Source organism: Hevea brasiliensis, chromosome 11 (genome assembly GCF_030052815.1).
Source record: "Hevea brasiliensis isolate MT/VB/25A 57/8 chromosome 11, ASM3005281v1, whole genome shotgun sequence".
NCBI classification, from domain to species: domain Eukaryota; kingdom Viridiplantae; phylum Streptophyta; class Magnoliopsida; order Malpighiales; family Euphorbiaceae; genus Hevea; species Hevea brasiliensis.
In genome coordinates, this window is record NC_079503.1 from 9007006 (window position 1) to 9030010 (window position 23005).

Consider the following 23005-nt stretch of genomic DNA (forward strand, 5'->3'; position numbering starts at 1 on the left):
CTCTCCTCCGATCTCCTTTTAAATGTTTATTGGAATTTTGAGTTGAGAAACGGATAAGAACTCTCCTCCGATCTCTTTTAAGTACTTATTAAAAATCTTGAAATGAGAATCGGATAAGAACTCTCCTCCAATCTCTTTTAAGTGTCTATTGGAATTTTAAGTTGAGAATCGGATAAGAACTCTCCTCCGATCTCTATTAAATTAACAGGGGCCTGAAAGGGACTTTTCCGATCTCCCGAATCTTAATTTCAGCTACATGTCTCAAAGCTAAGGATTCTGGCATTCAAAGGTGTTGGGGCTAAGGCTTCTTCTAGCTAATTGTTACCTTGTGACTAGACGGGGGATACTAGACTGAATGTACCGACCTCCCATGTGGTCACCTTACCAATACCTATTAATGCCCGATCTATTCTATTTAGTTATCCAAGGTTTGGTTTCATTTTGTCTTATGACGTCTCGCCTAATGACCTATTGAATTTTCCTTGTGATTTGGCTTCACCATTTTCCTGTCTTATTATTTAGACCTTTATCATTATAAAAGGACTTTTAAGTTGCCGTTACCTACATTTTGTTTAGTTACTTATGCGCTATTTGGGACCAGAACTCCTGTGCTAAGAAGTAATAAAGATAAATCAAAGAATAAACTGATTATCAAAGAAGTAAACTCGAGAATGACTACCTCTGTGTTAAAAATATAGTATAAACTTGGTGAAAATTACAAATAGAAAAAGAATAAATGAAATACGTGAATAAAGAAGAACATTTGATAAAATAACGATATAGCACTCACCTGTTGAGAGTCGAATCTACTAAACTAAATATGGAATCACAAAATGTAACAGGACTGCAGGTTGATAGCTGGAGGACCAAGGTTCGCCTCGAGATGAAGGATTCTTTGTTAAAATGTAAACAGGTCAAAATAACCAATCTTGAATGGAGTTGAGCTTGGACAATATGAATTGGAAATAGAAGATAACAAAGACAAAAGGTGAGAGTGTCACAGGATAATGAACGGACTGAAAATGAAGAATTTCAGTATTCAAAAATCCCTTTGCAAGAAAACACTTCAGAAAACTGGTTTCCAAAGTTTTTCTTATGAAAGCTACAATAGCAGAGTAACGAACTGAATTAAGTTTCAGAGTTCTTCCACTATGGTCACTGCCTTTTTTCTATTTTTAGTCCCCTTTGAACAGTTTTCATACAGGTATTTATAGGAACCGGATGCTCCCCATGAAGGGTCAGGATCTATTTTGAGGGAGATGGAGGGTCAGGATTTCGAAGGACATGATCTGAGGCTCAGGAATTAAAAAGGATCAGAACGGACGGCTGAGATCCTCTTTAGAAAATTTGTCATTTTCTTCTTCTAATCTGACGGTCCCAAATTCTCTTGTCCGGGGGGATCTGAGGGCTAGGAGTGAAAGGCGCTGGTTTTGTCGTCTTCTTCTTTGATCCAAGGGCTCTGAGCTCGTCCTTACAAGTTGGATCAACGGTGGAGATTAGGATGTACAGTGCATGTCAGAAATGTGGGCGATTATGGGGCGTGCAGTTGAGATTTTACCTGGCAATACTTTAACTAACTCGGCTCTGATTATGGTGACGGCAGTAGGCGCCCTTTCGTTTTCTGTTCTCTCTTCCTTTCCGATCTTCTTAACATGGTCCTTCTCCGATCTTTCATGCCGATCTTCCCTCTTCCGATCTCTATTATTCCAATACTTCCTTAACTGGGCCAAAGCATTAATTCCTTCAATTCCTCAAGGCCCGCTGCTCGCCAAAGAATAAATGCTTGATTTCCCCTATATATACCCCGACCCAAAACTTTCTCCATCCGATTTTCCTCTTTCTTCTTTTTACTTTCCTATTCTAGTTATTCCTAGTCGCTCCTACGTTGTTCCGCAGATTGTGGTTTTTGATCTTTTCGATGGACCTTTTATTCCCATCAAAACTCATGACCCCGGTGATCGAATAATCGTGATGACCTTATCGATGATGGTGAGAGAACTAAATCAATTAACCGACCGATTGCGACTCGATTGTATCGATCTCGAGTCGTTCAATCGCATAATCGGCGAACCGATTTTGACCGAGCAAATTGTTGATGTTCTCACGACCTTGACGATTGCTCTTCCAAGTTTATTTGACTTCTCACCACATTGGGTGTTCCGGCTGGCTTCCTCCGCATTGGGTGTTCCCGGCTCGCTCGGTGACACCCTTTGGATCACCACAATGTTGACTATTGACACAGCCTCTTTAGATAGGATGTTCCACGATCTTTTAGAGATCGGCCTTTTGATGTAATCAGATTCTAATGTATTCCGATCTTTAGATCGCCCAAATTATGTAATCGACTTTTGAAATGTATTCGATCTCTTGAGATCGCCAAATGATGTAATCGATCTTTTGGAAATAAAGATTTTATTTTGTCAATTATTATCTTATTAATTATTTTCCGAGCTCTAATATGATTATCCGATCTGATTCTTTACCGAATGACACTTATCCGATCCGTAATTCAAACACCGGATCTCGCTCTATAATTAACCGATCTCTTTATGGAATCTTGGGAATATGCGTGAGACGTGTCGTAACCGGCGAGTCCCGCTAACCGATGCAAAGGTTCGAACATCGTGAGCATTAAATGCTCTGATGAGTATAAATAGGGGCGGGTTAGCCGCTTGCTCTCTTATTCCATTTTCGCCGCGAACAAACCCAAAATCCTCTCGCTTTCTCAAGTTCTTCCGACGCCATCGATTCCGTAAGGGCTTTGATCTTTCTTTTAGTTTAAATTCTTTATTTCTTTTGAAAATGAGCGACGCCGAGGGTCGAGAGCGACGAGCCCTCCTTCCATTCGGGCCTCGTGGTCGTCGATGAAGAAGAGGTGGTCAGGCCAAGCGCACGACCAGAACCTCCTAGGGTCTCCGTTCCAGCTCGGGGGCGAAACGCACCATCGAGGCTTGTACCTTCTTCAGGGAGGGAGAATCTTCCTATGGACGAGCTGCCATCGATCTTGCAAGAATCCGATCTGCAATCGTTTAGCCAGGAGTACAATATTCTTCCTGATTCGTAAGAACTTATCCGGTGTCACGGCGATCACTGAGCCGATCACTTCTTTGAAGAGAATGACATGGTTATGGTATACGAGGAACAGTTAAAGGCCGGTCTTCGGTTCCCTCTAGATGACTTCTTCAAGGAGGTCCTAAAATATCACCGAGTGTGCATTGCTCAAGTTCACCCTAACTCGTGGCAGATCTTAGTAGCCTTCTGAGGCCTCGTGGCCGAGCTAAGGGAATCACCCACGGCTAAGGTGTTCGCCGAATCATGCAAGCTAACTCACCGAAAGGACGATGAGCATTGGTTTTTTCTGCGAAGCCTCATTGTGGGCTCTTTACCGACCGCCTCCTCCCTTAAGAATTGGAAGAACCGCTTCATTCTCGAGGAGCAAAATCCGACCGCTTTGAGGACTTCCCCGTAGTCGTGGCACCAGTGGGTCCTTGATTCCGGCGTATACCCTAAACAAGGAGGAAAGCCTAATAGTGATGGAATCAAGAATCAGCGCCACTCGAAGTTCTCTGCTTAGATGCGGTGGATCGCCGAGCCGCACCATTGGACCATACGGTGATCATCGCCAAGATCGCGAACTTCCGCTCTCGACTCAAGATTGGTATTTTCTACATCTCGATCTCGTGACCTTAGCGATCTCACCGACCTCTTCTTTGTGCGTGTATGGCGGGTGGTGAGGGTTCCAAGAAGCTAAGAAAGAAAGAGAGATTTCGGAAGGTGAAAGAGATGAAGCGTCGAATCGCTTCAAACACCCTGGCCATGAACGGGAGACACAAGGAGGCCCGCCCGACTCGGGACCGCGATCGCAGACCGTCCGATCTCTCCTCGACGAGAAGAGCCGCCTCGACCTCCTCTAGTTGCTCCACGTAAGGGGTCCTTCGACCTTCCGCGAGGCCCCTTCTCGTGGCGCCAAGCGCCGATCGCTTCTCGGAGAATAACCGGACTGTCGGGAGAACCGCTTTTGCCAAAGTCTTGGGGTCTTCTATCCGCCGGAGGATCGGGACAGATCGTCTCCGGACAATCTTGACGACATCCTAACCCGATCCATGAGTTCGAATGTAGAGTGCCCGTGAACCAAAGACGTAGTCCGAAAAGGCTCACCGCTCGGGTAAGGAGGTCGAGAAGAAGAGCCAAGAAGTGGCATCCTCCGATCCCAACTCTCATCCGCTCAGATTACATATCTCAAATTGAGGGGCGATGAAGTACTATGAGGATAAGCCGCCGAATGCACTCATGTTCCGCCGAAAGGGATCATGCTCTTGGAGAAGTCCAAGCACTCGCCAACGGTTACTCGTGTCGCTCACCCATCGAGGAGCTTAAGGCAAAAGATGAAGAGATGGTGACAGAATAGCCGGTGCTTATGTGAACGCCACAAGGATCTCTTGGCCGAGCCTGCTGCTACCTGCAGGAGGACTTCTCTTGGATGGCCGACTGCCCCTGAGGCGCAGGAGGAAAGCGAAGAGGAGGCCGAGGGTGAGAGAGAAAATGAGCAAAATGTAGATCAGTGGGGATCACCTCACGAATGACTTGTACAAATGTTGGTATGAAATGAAATCGCTCTTTGTTCAATGATTGGATGTGATTGGAAAATCTCTGAATTGCCTAAGTATTTGATTGTCTGAGCATAGCAAAACAAGAACTAAATGCAATTATTAATCTAAGCGTAAGAGATCGGAAAGCACAATAAGCATGAGATCGGTAGGGAAGAAACGCTGAACGGGACTTGATTAAAATTGGAAATTTGACTTGAACACTTAAGATCGGAATCCTCATTAAACCGGACCAAAACCTTAGCTCTTAAACTTTTGAAAGGGAGATCGGCAATAAAACTGGTAAGAAAAGATCTAGTGTCAGTTCATTTCGTTTGTCAACAGAGATCAGGAATATACTTGACTGGTCCGGAGATTCGACAATGGGTTTGAGAGATCGGTGAGCGATTTAATAGACTGGTAAGGCTTTGACTGATGTGAGGACTTAGCATTGATTCAATTCTTTGTGAGGAGAGATCGGAAATGTGACTGTCTATCAAAGAGGGATCAGAAATGTGATTAGCTGTCACAGAGAGACTTAGTACTGGGGATCGGTTTCGAAGTTTTATTGATTTTGGGGATCAACCAAAATATGGTGTCGAAAAGCTCATATAGAGGCTCCTCAGGACTTTTGCTTAAAATATATATCCAATGTGTCTGGCTCATACAGAGGCTCCTTAAGACTTTCACTTAAAACATGACCTGTGTCTTGCACCAGGGGCATCATAAAGATCTCCCCCTTAGATTTTATAGATCCATAACATACATAACATAACATAGTCATAACATGGGGGATGTTAGTCGGTCATCCATCATCCATTAAATGCACCAACAATAATTATGCAAATATGCAATATATTTGTGTTCTAGATATAGACATCCTAAAATAAATATGACATGATGCATGAGGATGATCATAAATTAAATTTAAATAGTTTTCTTATGATTAAGGTTAGAGTTATGCACCTCTTGTAGCCTATCAACCTTCTATCTCGAACGGTATCTATCCTCAAATCCTTAACCTTCTGAGTCCTTCAAGCTTGATCCTATAAAATCTCATTATAGAGAGTTATACAAGGTTCTAAAACTCTATACACATAATAAACATCTTATTCTATGCCCTTAGGAACTATAAAACTATGTTTTGGAACCTTAGAAAAGAAGGGAGAAAAAGTCAGCTAGCACTTACTTTGAGTGCCGAAGTCCTAGACTTCGAGTGCCAAGATCCTAGACTTTGGGTACCGTAGTATTAGGCTTTGGATGGCCCTTTTTGTCCAATACCGACTCTAGCTATCAAAGTCTTGGACTTTAACTGCCGAACCTAGAAATTTTCCAGATTTTTTGAGAAGTTATATGTTTCAACTGCCGAAACTATGGTTTTCGACAGTTGAACCTAGAAAGTTCCAGAATGTCTAAGTCAAAAACCTTCAGAATCCTTCTCCCATCAACACCCAAACTCACTCCAAAGTTCCAAAATTCAAACAAAACATATAAACAAGTTTCTAAGGCCTAAAACAACTTGAAATCATACTTAATTCCCATATACATTAACCAAAAACTCAAATCCTATGTTTTCCCCAAACCCAACATAACATATTCAAGGATTTCCTTAAATCCATCAAGGGAAACTAGCCATTTAAGGTTCATAACACTTAAACATAAGTAAACTAACAATAAACATGCAATTTCAACATAAGTCACAAAACCCTAACCCTAAGTGCATAAACTTTCCAAAACTTATCTTAAAACAACTTTACATGAAATTGAAGTTATAGAAATCTAATTTCTCGACAACCTACTTAGATCTACCCATTAGATCAAAAAGAAAAGAATGTTATCTCTTTTCTTAGAGCTTGGAGGTGAGAGAACTAAAGACCTAAAGCTTGAATCTGCTCTCCCAAACTTCTAAATAGAAGAATCCACCTTCAAACTTTGAAAAATGTCAAGGAAATCTCCTCAAAACCCTTCTTTTATGCCCCAGCAGTTGAGAGAGAGAGAATAAGAGAAAAACCCAAGTGTTTTGGCAGAAATACAAGCTTTGATCTTTTTATACCCTTGTTAGTTAAGAGACTTTCGGTAGCCGAAAGTCCAGCTTTTGGCTGTCAGAGTCTATTCTGGTTAAAAAAAGAATTTGAACTGGGAAAGGGACTTTAGCTGCTGAAAGTCCATCATTCAGTTGCTAAAGTTCCTTCTGCCCAAAACACACATTTAAAAACATTTAGGAAAGAAAATCTTTAAAACATTTCCATTTTTAAATACATTTTGAATACCTCAAACACCCATATATATAAACATGTACACCCTTTATCACCATTCCCTTTATTCGCGAAATCTTAAAATTTACCAGAATATTTCATCTACAATAGAAATTTTGATGTCGGGAAAATGTGGGTGTTATAATTCAAGAATGGAGAAGGAAAGCAAGAGAGAAAGCAAGGACAGTAGCAGAAAGGTTGCCAAAATTGAAGCTCTTAACAAAGGGGAGAAAAATGGGCACTCACAATAATAATGAATGAAAAGACAAAAGGAACTACAGAAAGAATGAAGAATGCTACAATTATGGCAAGAAAGGTCATTTTGCTCAAGATTGTTGGCACAAGGAAGAAGGCAATGTTACTGTATCAACTTCAAATGGTAATGAAGTAGAATGGGACCTACAGGCTTCTATTGCAGTTGAAGAAGAAGTAGACATGTTAACCTGTAGAAGCTAAAGAGGAAGTGGCTCTTGTAACTGCTTGTAATGAAGCAGTAAACTACAAAGATGATTAAATTATTGATTTCGGGTGTTCCAATCATATGACTGGTAACACCGGTAAACTTTCAGATATGATAGAGTGTAAAGGAAGTAAAGTTATAGTGACTACTGATGATTCAAAGTTACTAATTACTCACATCTGCAATACCGTAGTTGTACCTCAGTTCAACTCACACCAAGTATGACTACAAAATATTTATCATGTGCTTGGTATGAAGAAGAATCTGTCATCAGTATCACAGTTGACTGCCTTCGGCAATTTTGTGGTGTTTGAATTAGATGATGTCAAGGTGAATAGAAATTTGAAAGCTACAAGTGAGCCATTCATGGAAGGCAAATAACTTGAGTCAGTCTATGGGATGACTACTCAGACTACATATGTTGATAAGACAAGAAAGAATGAGATAGTTGATTTGTGGCATGCTTAGCTAGGACATGTCAATTATTAGAAACTAAAGGCAATAATGAATAAGTCGATGCTGAAAGGACTTCCTCAACTAGAAGTTCGAGAGGACATTGTGTGCGTTGGATATCAGCATGGTAAGGCACACCAACTACCATATGAAGAGTCCAAATTCATAGCCAAGGTGCCATTAGAGCTAGTTCACTTAGATGTGTTTGATCTAATTAAACAATCATCAGTAAGTGGTTTTCGGTACTTGATAACCTTTATTGATGATTTCTCAAGATATATCTAGGTAGATTTTCTCAAACAAAAGTCAGAAGCTTTAAGCTAATTCAAAGAGTTTAAAGAGAAAGTTGAAAAATAACTGGATCAGAACATAGATGTTAACGTACAGGCAATGAAGAATACACATCAACAGAGTTTGTGCAATTCTTGCAATAAGGCAAGATAAAGCGACAGCTAACTTGTCCAAGCACACCATAATAGAATGGAGTTACTGAAAGAAAGAATAGACATTTAGCAGAGATATGTAGGAGCATGTTGCATGCCAAAAATATGCCACATTGCTTTTAGGGAAAATGTATGAAAACAATAATCCATGTCATCAACAAACTACCTCAAGCTATATTAGGGTTTGAATCTCCATTTGAGAAGCTAAGGAAAAAGAAGTCAGTTGTTAGCCACTTTCGCATTTTTTGTTGCATATATTATGTTTTCATACTAGATCATCTACGTGGAAAGTTTGATAAAAAGGTGATTTGATACATATTTGTTGGATATGATGATCAATGTAAAAGTTGGAGATGTTGTGATCAACAATCAGATGGTGCTTCATGTCCAAAATTGTAGTGTTTGATGAAACATCATCTTTGTGATCATCACGAGTAATCTTATTGCCAAATAGTAAGGAGAATGAAGAAAAATTGCAAGAAAGACTAAGAGAGCAAACAATAGATGAAAATGTTCAACGAGATAAAGATATTGTTGAATCTAAAATTGATGGCAATGGAGAAAGTCCTTCATCAAAGATGAAGAGTCCATGGCAAACAAGAGTGCATTAAAAAGAATAAGAACAGCCAAGTTAGATGAAAGATTATCAAATGGAGGAAATCTCTCAAAGACCTTTACAAAGGTCAACTAGACAAAGGAAGCTGAATCCCAAATATGCCAATGCAGCCTTAGTAGAAGATGTTAGAGCAGTGGAACCATCCACTTATGAAGAGGCATCTAGGAAAAATTAGTGAAGATTAGCCATGGAAGAACAAATTCAAGGTCTAGAGAAAAAAATGAAACTTGGGAACTTGTGCCAAAACCCAAAAATGTGTAACCCATATCTTGTAAATGGGCGTACAAAGTGAAAACTCGATCAAATGGATCAATTGAAAGGTATAAAGCAAGGCCTGTAGCTCGTGGATTCTCACAACAATATGGGCTAGACTATGATGAAATATTCAGTCTAGTAGCAAAGATCACTATAGTTTGTGTGTTGCTATCACTTACAATAAGCAAAGCTTGGAGGCTTTGGCAGATGGATGTTAAAAATGTATTCTTACATGGTAAACTAGATAAAAAAAAAAACTCAACAAGGCTCTATACAGGGTAAAGTAAGCACCCCTCGCATGGTATGGCAAGATTGCTTAATTTCTAGTATGCAAAGGGTATACTATATCTCTAGCATATTCAAACTTGTTCATAAAAGCTAAAAATGGATAAATGGCAATTGTGCTTGTATATGTAGATGATCTTATTGTCATTAGAGATGACTTGGAAGAAATCTAGCAAGTTAGGAGGAATTTGGGTGTGCAGTTTCAAATGAAGAAACTTGGAGAGTTGAAGCATTTTCTTGGTCCCGAAGTGGAACGATCAAGAGATGGAGTATTCTTTTGTGAGCATAAGTATGCGAAGAATTTGCTGCAAAAGTTTGGGTTGCTTGATTGCATGCCTATCTCAACTCCTAGATTATACACAAAAGCAGAATATAGAGCAGCAGCTATGGCAGCATAGGAATGCACTTGGTTGACACAGTTGTTGAAGGATTTGTGCCAACTAGTATATTATACATTACAATTACACTGTGATAATCTATCAGCAATACATTTAGCTGAGAATCCAGTATTTCATGCTAGAACAAAGTATGTGGAGGTGCATTATCACTATTTAAGGAAGAGAGTTTTACAAGACCAGATTCAAATGATGCCAATAAAGATAGAAGGCCAAGCAGCAGACATTTTTACTAAAGGTCTCAATGGTGTGAAGACAGAAAAGTTTCAAAAGCTACTTGGCATGGTTTCAAGGAAAGAAATAATTAGTGTTAAGGGGGAGTGTTAAAGTCAACACTAATTTAATTTCAAGATTTCATCACATGATTGAAATCTTCCAATATCTTTGAATTAGAATTTTCTTAGACTTTCTTGGATTTTCATTAAATGCAATGGGACGTTTATGTGCCTATAAATAGGCAAGCTTCTTCAAGACTTTGGGAATGGGAAGTCAAGTGAAATGAGAGCTAGAATTCCCATCCAAGTGAGAGTAGAAAAAATAGTAGAGTTTGAGAGTGTTATACTCAAGACATAGGTATGATTCAAAGTATGCTCTGTACTTGCCACATTGATGGATCTTATACATAAAAAATATATATATATGTCATATTTTTGCTATTATCTTGTTAAAATTAATAAAAATTTATTTAGAGTGTGATTTTTTTTTCCTCAAAAATTTGCCCAAATTTCCTAACATCCTTTTCTATAGCATATCTCCTCTTGTTCTTTTTAATTGGTATAACCTATACTGAGCATCACAAAATTGATTAAATTTTTAAAAGAAAATTGGTGATTATACTCGAATGGAAAGATAAAGAATTCAATTCACCTTAAACCTGGAAACTAAATGGACTCATAACCTTCGTGGACCAAAAGAACTTGCTCTTCTTGGAGTTGAAAAATTTTCTTTCCCTCTTTGTAGCTGCTTCCAAAGGCAATCACCAGCAAGAAAATGAAATTCTGGTTTAACATCCAATTCACACCATCCTTAAGCACTCGTTTACTGGTTCCACGGATGAGTAAGAACACAGCAACTCCTTGAAAATGCAGGGATCATACCCAGTTTATCAGTGTCTAAATGTACAAATCATTTTCCAATGCTAAAAAAGTGTGCGCTAGTATTGGCTGTACCTTTGGTTTCTCAAGATGGGAGAGCAGGTGCTATCAGTTTTCTGCGTTTGGCCCATTTTCTCCCTTCCAAGGCTGAGACTCCTAGTTGTGAAAGATCTACAAGGGGGTTCAACGGTGGCTTACAAAGTGACCACACTTATCTGTTAACACCCACCTGATCAGCTCTGGCTCAGCCAGCATCAGCCTTGGTCTTGTTCCAAACCAACTCATGGAGACCTTCCCTTTTTCCACAATATCATATCATTAGCCAGCAACAGGAAATTAACTAAAACAGAACCCAGTAAGTCCAATATATTTATTCCAAGATTGAGAATCCCAATTTTAACATCCATTTCGTATAGGTTATCTTAGTTGCATACCATAATTCTTCACCATTGCATCAATAGAATGGGAATACACGTGGAATAATTGGGTCATTTAGAGAGAGGGGTTTGGTCATGTTACACCATGGATAAGCTGGTAAGAGGTGCCTCTGATCCCTTGCCTCCTCAAATGCTTCTCTATGCTTTTTAGCTTCAACCAAAAAACATAGGCTACTTTTATTAGAGCATTAAGAGTTAATAATGCAAAAGAGAAGAACATCGTTTGGAAAATATAGGCCTCCATATTTCCTTTGCTACAAACTGTAATTGAGCTTGTTGGAGGAAATGAGACCCACGGGGTGATGAATTTATAAGATCTTTTTCTGTTCCTATTTGTGTTTTCACAATTTTGATTCTTCGTTTTTTTTTTTTACAAATACAAAAAAATATAAAAAAATGTCATTTATCATTTTTAAGTGAAATTATTTTAAAAATTAATTTTATTATATTTATATAAATATAAATACTTATTATTATTATTAAAATAATTAACTATTATTTCAATTCCAGCTAAAGCATTAATTCTACATGACGTAATGGAGGAGCCTCTTCTTTCAATGAAACAAAGATAGATATCTCTTTTAGAAAAGACACATGAATGATTTTTTTTTTTTTAATAATTAAACTCTCTTCCTTAATTCGATGTAGAAAACTTTCAATAATTCTTTGAGGTTGAATTAAACTGAATTGTTTTAATTTTTTTTAATTATATACTCAGCCCTTCAATTTTGTGTAAGTATATTGAAATTTGAAGGTAATGTGCCATCATAATCAAATTGCCACACCACGGCATAAACTTTCTTAGCAACTTCTTCACTAAGAATGTCGACAGAAAAAAAATCACCAGAATGGTCTACTTGAGAATATATTAATTCGAATATATCCCTTCCAACCCTCCATAGACTAACATAAGGCTTGGGAGTGTAGCTTGAGGTAAGTTATAGACAATGAAATATTCATCTCCATAGACTTAGAAATTCAAGTCATCCAATGCCATTGGTATATATCAAATTTCCAATTAAGGTCCATTTGTTTCAAAGAAAATAATTTGTATATAAAAATATTTTTCATTTTTTTTTACAATATTAGATTAATAGTATATATTTACTTTATGTATATATAAGTATTTTTATATTTTAATAAAATTATCAAAATTTAAAAAATAAAAAATGACTTTTTTTTTAAATAAAACATTTTTTTTAAAAATGATTTAATTTTTCTTTTAATTAAAAAAATATTTTCTATTAATCAATTACACTTAAAAATATTTTTTTAAAAAATATTTTCCATAAAATAAACATAACCCAAAGCATAAATTATTTCAACTGCGGTCAATTTTACTGGATGGGTCACATTTGGTAAACTCTCTTCTTTAATTTGATGTTGGAAAGTTTAAATTTGTTAAAAAAATTCAAACCTTGAATAAAATTTGCAGTTATATTGAAATTGTGGCATAAACTTTAATGGTAAAAAATTCACGTTCGATATATTATCTATATTTAATTTATTAATAAATAAAATATATAATAAAATTTTCATATAAAATAAATGCAATTCATATATTTACGTCTTAAATTTATATATTTTAATATTATCTCTTTTTGTCTAGTATTTCATAGGAATAAATAAAACACAGATAATCAATAAAGAATGTATAATTTTTATATTATTTTTTTAATTATTAAAATAAATAAAAAAAATCCTGAAATGCCAAAAAATATATAATTTATCTCATTTAAATTTTGCATTAAAATTTTAATATATTCCATATATTTTATTATTAAAAAAATATTAATAAAATAAAGATCTCATAAAAATAAGTATCCGAGAGGGAATGTTATTAATCTTTGTAGACTTAGAAATTCAAGTCATCAAATGCAGTTGGTACCAAAATTCCAATTAAAGCATTAATTCAACTTTACTAAGATGGATGGTTAGGATTTGAACCTCGAACGCTTTATCTTATGAGATAAATTAGACATTTATCGCGCGTAGTATAAAATTATTAATAGAATAGATAATAAAAATATAATATCTAATTTTAAAAAAATATTAAAACTATGCAAAATTAAATTTCAAGAATATGCCTTGTAAATATTTATGGCAACTCTTGTTCATCCCCTTCACATACTTTTTTTTTTTTTATCATTATAAGTTTTAAAATCTGATAATACAGATTTATAATGATGTTAAATTTATATAGGCTTATAATTTTTGCTATTAAAATTTAGTAAAATTATTTTTATTAATAAATATAGATGTATATTCATTTTATTTAAATTTTTTTATGTTAAGTATTGAGAAACTAGAAAGTCACAAATAATGAATTATATATATATATCGATTAGGTTTTTGTAGATGCCGACTCCACCGAACCCTAATAGGATGAATTTAAATAATATATAATTGAATTTGAAACGGATTCAGATTTGATATTATTAATTAAATTTAGTTCTAATTTGGATAGGTTAATTTTCAGAAGTACCCTATCTCTTACCATCCCTAATGATAAATGACTCACACGTTAACATGAGAATTAAAAACTTATTTTCCTAAAAGGTTATATATTAATCAGACTAATAAATTTTGTTTAATACATACATGTTAATTATTAATAATGAAAAAAATACTTTTTTATAATTACAATTTATAATATAAATATATATATTAATTTTATTTAAATTTTTATGTTAAGTAATAAAAATTAAAAAATTACATATTAAATCGTGACAGAGATAAATTATAAAACTGAAAAAAAAAATCCCTTGTTACTTTTAAGTAGATTTATTTTAGAAATCAACATTATTATATTTATATAAATATTTATGTATTTATGAGTCATGACCTTCTTTTGGGCTGGATAAGAGCCAAATGTTTGGACATTTTGCCAAAAATTTTCTACCCCTTTATTACATAAACAGAATATGAGAATATATAGTGATAATGGGATCCACATTATCATTCTGTTTTTGTACAGGGTTAGAGGTGGCGTGGTACCAGAAGCGATAATCACAATGATAATGGTAATGATGGCGTTTGAGGGGCCATGGGGGCAACTAAGGTTAATCAGGTTGGATCTTCTTTATGTTCTTTTTCTTCTTATAAAATAATCTTTTTATTTCTTATTTTTTATTTTTAATTTAAAATATATTTTTAATTTATAAATTAATTTAAAAATAACTAATTAATTATTTAATAAAATTATTTAAAAATATATTTTTAAGTAGTTTATATATTTGATTAAAAGATTTATCAAAATAACTTTATTTATTAAAATAATTAAAAGAATTTATAATTGAGTGTTATAGTAGTTAAAATGAGAATAATATTAATATTTTTAAAAATGATGATTTTATTTATTTTATGAAAAATAATTTTTATATAAAAAATATTTTTTATAGAAATTATTTTCTAAGAAAATATTTTCAATGCTTTAATAAAATTATCAAAATCTAGAAGATTTTATTTGTTTCATGAAAAATAATTTATATATAAAAAATCTTTTCTATAGAAACTGTTTAATAAAATTATCAAAATTTAGAAGTCAACTTTCTATTTTTTTTTTAAAAGATAAAGTAATTTTTTAAAAAAATATATTATTTTTTTCTTTAATTAGAAAAATATTTTCAATTAATCTATTTTTTCAAGTAGTCTAAATACTAAAAAAATGTGAAAAAAAAATATTTTTAAGAAAATATTTTATGCAAAACAAACACTTCTTATTAGGATAATATATTTTTTTATTTAGTCAAAGAATAATTTTAAAATAATCAAATAAGTTATAAATAAAATTATCTTAATTATGCTTATAAAAAATTAAAAAAATTTACTTTATTTATAAATTATGACTCATTAAGTAGACTTTGTTAATTACAAAGAAGTTTGACCAATTTATAATTAGTCAAACACCCACTCAAAATAGACGGAATTTGTTACTCGTGATGGGAATTGGGATTGATGCAGTTTGGTCATTGTCGACCGAATTTTGTGGTGTTGAAAATTGCTGCTATGAAAACCCCTTTGAGTCATATGTGTGACAATAGTTTTTGGGGTCAGCCTGGCTCTTTCTCTATTAAGTGAGCTTACTTTGCTCTTTCTAATCACTTGTGGTCAATGACTGAAAGAAGATAGAAAATAGTCTGGAGATGGCCTGGACCAGAGCGAATTCGCACTTTCTCGTGGCCTGCTTTTCATCAGAGGCTATTCACTGACGATGTGGAGTGGAATCGGAGGCATCTAACTGGTGATGTGAGTTGCCCCTGTTGTTTTACCACATCGGAGACTCTTCTTTATGTTTTAAGGGATTGCGTTATCGCTAGAACTTTGTGGTTTCACATAGGGCGTGCATTAGTTTTAACCGAATAATCAAATCTACCTGATGAAATTTGATTATTTTGATAAGGATAAATTTTATTTTATTTAGTTTGATTTTCGATTAGTAATAATAAAAACATTTGATTTTGATTATCCATTCGATCACTTTTGATTTGATAACTGCACTAATCAAAATAATTAAAATTTTAATTAATTTATTCATTAATTATAATTTTATTAATATTATATTATTTATAATAATTATTATTTTTATAATTTTATAATAATATTTAATTTATAATTATTATCTTATTAATATTAAATCAAATTTATTATTTTTTATAAATAAAAAATATAAATATATTTTTATTAATATTTTATTAAATAATTATATATATATTTTGATTATAACCGATGACTAACGTAATTATTTCAATTTCGGTTAAGGTTAATTTCGATTTTTAATCAATTTCAATTCGATTGTTAATTAAAATTTTAGTTTCGTTCGATTTAGTTAGCTGAATGCTAACCCCTTAGTTCAAATTATTTCTCCTTGGTTTATGGGCTTTTTTTTTTTTTTTTCTGATGTAGAGCTTTGGCTTTCGAGTAATTTGTATAGAGAAGAGACCATTCATGCTGACTTGGGTTGGAATGTTGTCTTTGGGACAGTGTGTTGGTATCTGTGGAAATGGCGTAATGATGTTATTTTTTATCCGGATTTTGTGAGACCTAAGGATGGGAAGCAGGTTGTGTTTTCTTTCGTCCTGGAATTTGTCAATGCTTCTAGTGTTTTGGATGTTTCTTCTATCTCTCAAAGGCGTCGTGAGACCTATCTAATTCGTTGAAATCCGCCTCCAGAGGGGTGGTGTACAATCAACACTGATGGTGCTTTTAGTGGAAATGGTAATTTGGCAGCTACTGGGGGTTTGATAAGGCTCCATTCTGGTAATGGGGCTAGTGGTTTTGCAGCTAATTTGGGGAGTTGTTCTATCTTTACTGGTGAGATGTGGGGTGTGTTTATGGGATTGCAGATGGCTTGGGATAATGGATTCAGGAAGGTTATGGTTTGATACGGATAGCAAGGACGTGGTTAATTGTTTGGCTAAAAGTTCTGCTGTCATGAATTTTAATTTGGAGAGTAGCATTAGAGAATTACTAAGTAGGGACTTGAATGTTCCTATTATGCATATTTACAGGGAGAGAAATTTGTCAGCTGATAGGTTAGCTCATCTGGGTTGCTCGCTGCCTCTTGGGGTGCATTATTTTGACAATCCTCCAAACGGATTGGGGAGCTTGCTTTTCCAAGATCTTATTGGTGTGACTTTTCCTAAGTCCTGTATTGTTTAATCTGCTTCTCTTCTACTCGTGTCTTTCCTTTTTCTTAAAAAAAAAAATGTAAAAAAAGTTGTTTTTAATAGTGAACCAAAATGCCACTTAAGATTTTCCCAGAGAAAATATCTCCATCGAAGAAAAAGAATTATACATGTAAAAAAAAAAAATTAGGTAAACACATAGGACCCCATTATTCCATATTTGCCCAAACTCAATGTGATCCACCACAGAAATAATGAAAGGTTGTGTGTTCCAAGTTAGCACACAGACGTTTGGTATCCTTTCCTGCCAAGTTATACAACCACATATACTCTTTATTTCTAAGACTACTTCAGATTTTTTTTTTTTTTTATGTAAGATTTTTAAATAAGAGATGCTATATATAATATTTGAAAGCAATTGCATTTTAATCGCGAAGGAGAAACCCAACAAAGTGTCTTAAATTACCATCTAAAAATTATTAAAAGCCCCATATTATATGCCTTTAACCTCTAACATCGTAGTTGCATATAAAATAATGCCTATCGTCGCATGAACAACTGAACAAGCTCTCTATTATATAAATAGTCCACAATAAACTTTTAAAGGGAACTAAACTCTCCATTAATAAAAGTGCCCATTAATTCAATAATTTGACCTCTTTATTTTATTTTTATAATTGTAAGAAGTAAATCTAATAACCCTAATAATAAAAATTATATTAACAATCTGTTTGGATGTATGGAAAATAGGAGAAATTATATCCTAACCCCGTAATTTTATGTAGGTTTTTATATGTGAAATAGCGAACTAGTTATAAGATGCCGAATGAGTGATAATGGGTTTCACAAAATGCAGTTGTGTACCTATGTTAAAAACAGTTTTTCCTTTAAAAATAATTAGTTTTTTTAACTTAATTTTATTTTTTAATTAGGTTGTCATTCCATATAATATGCTTATATGAAATAACAGGTTCACTATAAAACTACTCGAAAAATAGAGGAAAAGAAAAATAATTTGAGAAAAAAATATAAGAGATGATTGGTATTTTTTCATCGTTTAGTAAAAGAGTAGTGAAAAATAAAGAGAAGATGAAAAATAATAATTTTTTTTTATTTTTTCTCAAATTTAGAAAGAAAATAAAAAAAAATTGTGAAGAAAGATTATTTTTTATAAGAAAATTACAAAATTATCCTTTTCATTTAAGTTATTTATAAAATATATAAAATAAAATTATAAATTTATTATAATTTTTTTATTCTCTCTTTCTTTTATACAAAGAAAAATAAATATTTTCATTAATTTATTTTTTAGTTTACTTTCATCCAAATAAGTGGAAAAAAATAATATATATAAAAATATTTTATATTTTTCACACTTTATTTTTTTCCTTCTAAAAAAATTTTCTAAACAGTGTAAAGGAAAAGAGTTACACATACTATCATAGGCCCCGTTGAATTAATAATAATAATAATAATAATAATAATAATAATAATAATAATAATAATAAAGCAGTGAAAGGATGGAGCAGTGTTATTACGCTGCGCTCAGACATTGATTAGGAAAAGAATCGGATGGGTGAGTCATTGATTCAATTGGCAGATTAATAATTTAATCGGTGAGTTATAAAAATATTAATTAAATATATTTTAAATAAATATTATTAATGTAAAACAACTATACATAATTTGCAATTTAATTAAAGATTTATAAACATAATCCAAAATAAAAGTATACATAAAATAACAGGTTATCTAGCTGAATCCACTTTACAGTTGCTTAGAAAGATTATTCGTATAACATTAAAAGAATATAATATATATATATATATATATATATATATATATATTTATAAATATATTCTTATATTTTTTTATATTTATGCATTTCCCCACGTTTTCATTTTTTATATTTTTGAAATGTCATTTTTCAGTGTCCGTTTTTGAGTTTTTCAGTGTCCCGATTTTCATTTCCGTGCTACATAGCCTGTTAATCCGATTAAATAAATGGGTTGTGTCAATCTACACATATAACACGAAAATGGCTAATTGGAACAAGACCCATTTAACTAATTGTGTCAAAATGCTCAACCCTAATACGGATATGTTTATGACACAGGTTATACGACACAACTTGTGTAACTCATTTAAATAAATGGGTTATTAACATGTCATACAACACGATAAGATTTGTTTACCATATTTCAATAAATGGGTAATTATAAATCTTACATTACACTACACGTTTAATTCATTTGACACATTTAACCTATTTAATATACTAAAACACATTAAAAAAAAAACATTATCAAAATGCATCACCTAAATATTTAAAAAAATTGAAATATCCAAACATCCGATTATTCAAAAATGAACTAAAAATCATCAAAATATTCAAACATCAACCAAATATCCAAACATTATTCAAATGACAAAGTTAATTAAAATTACACAATCACAATATATTTTTAGATTTAACTTTAGCACTTTACAATATAAAAATAAAATGACATAGTTTAGTTATAAAAATAAAATAAGTCATTGCAAGTTTAAATAAGTTAAAGTAATACATATTAACATGTTAATCGGATCATTATGTGTTTAATCGGGTTAGATGACCAACCCAATTAAACCTACAATTTTAGCGTGTTATAAACAGGTTAGTCTGTTTACGATCCGAATCATTGATACCGAACTCAAACCTGTATAACTACGTGTCGTATCATATAAAGGGGTTATGTCAAAAATTGTCAACCCTAATTATATTGATAAATAAAGGGCCACATATGAGTAGATAAACACATAAAGAGCAAGCAAGATGGAGATGTTGTTAACTCAATAGTCAGTGGAATAGCGGAGTAGACAGCCTTTGCTTTTGTGAAGGAATCAAATCGAGGGAACAGCAAAAATGCAGATTACTTCTGGTTATGGCTTCCGCAATGAAGCATCAACAGATGATGATGGATGAAAAAAGAAAAGGACAACAATGGCAGCAAAAAATTATTCACGCGGGTTAAGGGTAATTTGATCGGTTAGTTCAAATGCAGAACCAAATCAATTTTACCTTCAGTTCACCGATTCTCTGAATCGACCTGCCGATCTGATCTGAATCTAGTAAAACTCGGATGGAGAGGTCATTGAAGGTGTTTTCCCAAATCCTAACATGTATATTGTTTGACTAATTAGGCAATAAATTTAGAAAGGAAAGATACTCTAAGTGAATAAAGAAAATAATTAAAAGTTGACAAATTTATTTTTAATTTTCTTGTATTGGTTGGTGGTAGGATTGATATATAAAGTGAGGGTGATGGAAGCAAATATAAAATGAACCGTTGATGAACCTCGAGATCCGAAAGGAGACACAGAATTTAATGTCGGAGACAAGAGGACAAGGTACTGTACTGGGATTCACGTGCATCTCAATTGTATCCTTCCAAAAGGATGTCTCTCATGTCTGCCATTGCAGCAGACGCTTAAAAGCTCACACACACGTGTCTTGCTCTTTTCCCTGCATTGTCTCTGCCCCACCTCTCCTCTTACTAGAGAATACAATGCTCTTCTCTTCTTCCTTTGAAATTTTTTTGTGAACCTTTTCTGCTTGCCATAGACATAGTCACCCCCCTTTCAAGATATGCAGCCTAGTTATGGTGTACCGGACATCCATCGTCAGCAACAAAACCACCACCACCTCCAGCAGTTCATTGAAAATGATGATTGTTGCTCATCAGTCTTACCCATTTCCAATCCATCTCAAAATTTAAATCATCCCTATCAACCCCACCTACCACAACAAAAACAACCAGAATATATATTTTTGCAACAGCAGCAGAATTCCATTCCCATTCTCCATCAATTGTTCCAGCATCAGCATCAACCCCAACAGCAAGATTTTAGGCAATTTCAATCACAGGAAGAGAGATTATACTCACAAATACGGCATCAACATCAGCAGGTCCAAGCCCAACCACCACATCCTCCCTTTTTCTCTGTGAAATTCAAGTTGGGACTCGACCAAAATGGTGGCAACAAAGAGTGCGCTTTAAATCAGCGAGAAGCTACTGATTTTCTTAATGGAAATGAGCATAATCCTCCACATGTGCCCCCAGTAATGCCTCATTGTTGGCATCCCCAGGAAGATTCTACGTCCATCAAAGAACCTTTTTGGTAATTTAATGCTATAAAAAAAGAAAAAAATGGTTATTTATTTATTTATTTTGTTTTTGTTGTTCTTTAAGTGGGAATGATAAATGTTACAGGAAACCGCTCAGTAGAAGTAAAAATAAGCAGCAGGATGAAAATGGCGAGCAAGAAGTTCAGAGAAAAAAAAATGAGCGCTGTAAGTTCTTGGATACACAGCAAATTGATGAAAGAAATGAAAGGTGCAAGGATTTGGAGAACAAATACAGGCTCTTTGGCGAGCTCGAGGCTATCTACAGCCTCGCGAAAGTCGGTGAAGCAAATCAAACAGGTTCTGGGTCCGCTCTCACCGGAGAAACCTCTCCAACAAATGCCGGTCTTTCAGTGCCATTTAATGCTGTTCACGGCCAAAATGTTGGTGCTGGTAACGCTGGGAATGGAATTGATCACGGTTCAGAGAACTCTATTGGAGAGGAAGCTGCCTTGAGAAAGAGCCAAAAGAGGATAAGAAAGAGGAAAATGAAAAAGAAACTGAGTACCATGGCTGAATTCTTTGAGAACTTGGTGAAGCAGGTGATGGATCACCAAGAGATTTTGCACAGGAATTTCTTGGAAGTAATCGAACGGATGGATAAAGAGAGAACAAAGAGAGAAGAAGCATGGCGGTGCCAAGAAGCTGAAAAGTACAATAGAGAAGCCGTTTCTAGAGCACACGAGCAGGCTCTAGCTTCAAGAAGAGAGGCTCAAATTGTTTCATACGTAGAAAAAATCACAGGACAAAGCATCGATCTTCCCGCCAGAAAGACTCCATTGTTGCTGCAACCAGAAATTCCAGAAGAACCCACCAAACGATTGACGCCTATAATAACTGACAACCATAGCAGATGGCCTGAAGCTGAAGTTGAGGCATTGATCCAAGTTAGGAGCAGCGTAGAGACAAAGTTTCAGGAACCTGGCTTAAAGGGTCCTCTATGGGAAGAGGTAAGCTCTTTAATGGCTTCCATGGGTTATCAAAGAAGTGCCAAGAGGTGCAAAGAGAAGTGGGAGAACATCAACAAGTACTTTAGAAAAGCCAAAGAAAGTACAAAGAAGAGGTCTCAGCAGTCCAAAACGTGCTCTTATTTTGACCAATTGGATCAGCTTTATTCAAGAACTTTTATTAACTCTCCTTTCAACAATTCCTCTAGTAACGAGATTGAGGTAGAAAAGCAAGGTCATTCAGAGCTTCTAGAAGCCTTCATTGCAGGGAAAGACATTGCAACCTCAATAAATCCTTCTAGTGGGAACGTGATAATTGCAGATATGGGATCTTCCAGATTGGAATTTGGTGGCATTATTAACGAGAAAGTAGAGCGAGGAAGCCATGAACAAGAGAAAGAAAACCATGAAGATTATTATGACGAGAAGGGTGAAGAGGATCGAAGTATTGATAGTGATGAGGAAATTGGAAATTTTAGATGAGTTTTAGAGGCAAATGGTATTGAATTTCTTTCTTCTAGTCATTTGATTTCAAGCTTGTTAGTTTTTGCTCGATATGAATGTTTTTATTTTTTTATTTTTTTGTTTTTGGGCTATCAGTGACTTTGAACTCGTATAGATCGTTGTTTTGTTTGGGTTTGAAGCGAAAGGTCGACCATTATGGAGCCAAGAATTCATGTAGATGACTGTAGGAATTCTTGGTCAAATTCAAGAAAAGAACATTCATGTGTTTTCAAGAGAATCAAGGAAAATCAATGGAAAATCTAGTGAAGTGATAGGAAATACCTATTTTAAGAAACATTTTATCAATTTAACATTATTTTCTTAGAAAATTTTTCTTGAGTAACCTTCATCTTTAGTTTAAGTTTTATTTTTATCTATTACAATTAATTTTCTTTCTCAATCATCTTTACTATAAACATTGTTAGCTTAGGATTACTTCCACCCACAAAAACTCAGGTCTTGCGGTTTGTGGCTCAAAATTCT

At 34.1% G+C, this 23005-nt stretch overlaps 1 protein-coding gene and 1 pseudogene across 1 annotated transcript; one reads left to right on the forward strand and one right to left on the reverse strand.

Annotated features, from left to right (window-relative positions):
• LOC110659050 (cytochrome P450 CYP72A616-like) overlaps window positions 1-11523 on the reverse strand; it is a 32843-nt pseudogene extending 21320 nt beyond the window's left edge.
• An 8742-nt stretch (window positions 11524-20265) lies between these two features.
• Window positions 20266-22781, forward strand: LOC110659084 (trihelix transcription factor DF1). Its single transcript, XM_021816923.2, has 2 exons — window positions 20266-21067; window positions 21160-22781. Exons 1-2 carry the CDS (start codon window positions 20535-20537, stop codon window positions 22499-22501), a joined length of 1875 nt encoding a protein of 624 aa, XP_021672615.2. The 5' UTR covers window positions 20266-20534; the 3' UTR covers window positions 22502-22781.
• Window positions 22782-23005: the final 224 nt, after the last annotated feature.

What these genes read in the sequence shown, in the direction of transcription:
- LOC110659084 (XM_021816923.2), top strand. Translation starts at nt 20,535, where the DNA reads ATGCAGCCTAGTTATGGTGTACCGGACATCCATCGTCAGCAACAAAAC. An exon ending in TCCATCAAAGAACCTTTTTG is followed by an intron (nt 21,068 to 21,159) that starts GTAATTTAATGC and finishes TAAATGTTACAG; the next exon opens with GAAACCGCTCAGTAGAAGTA.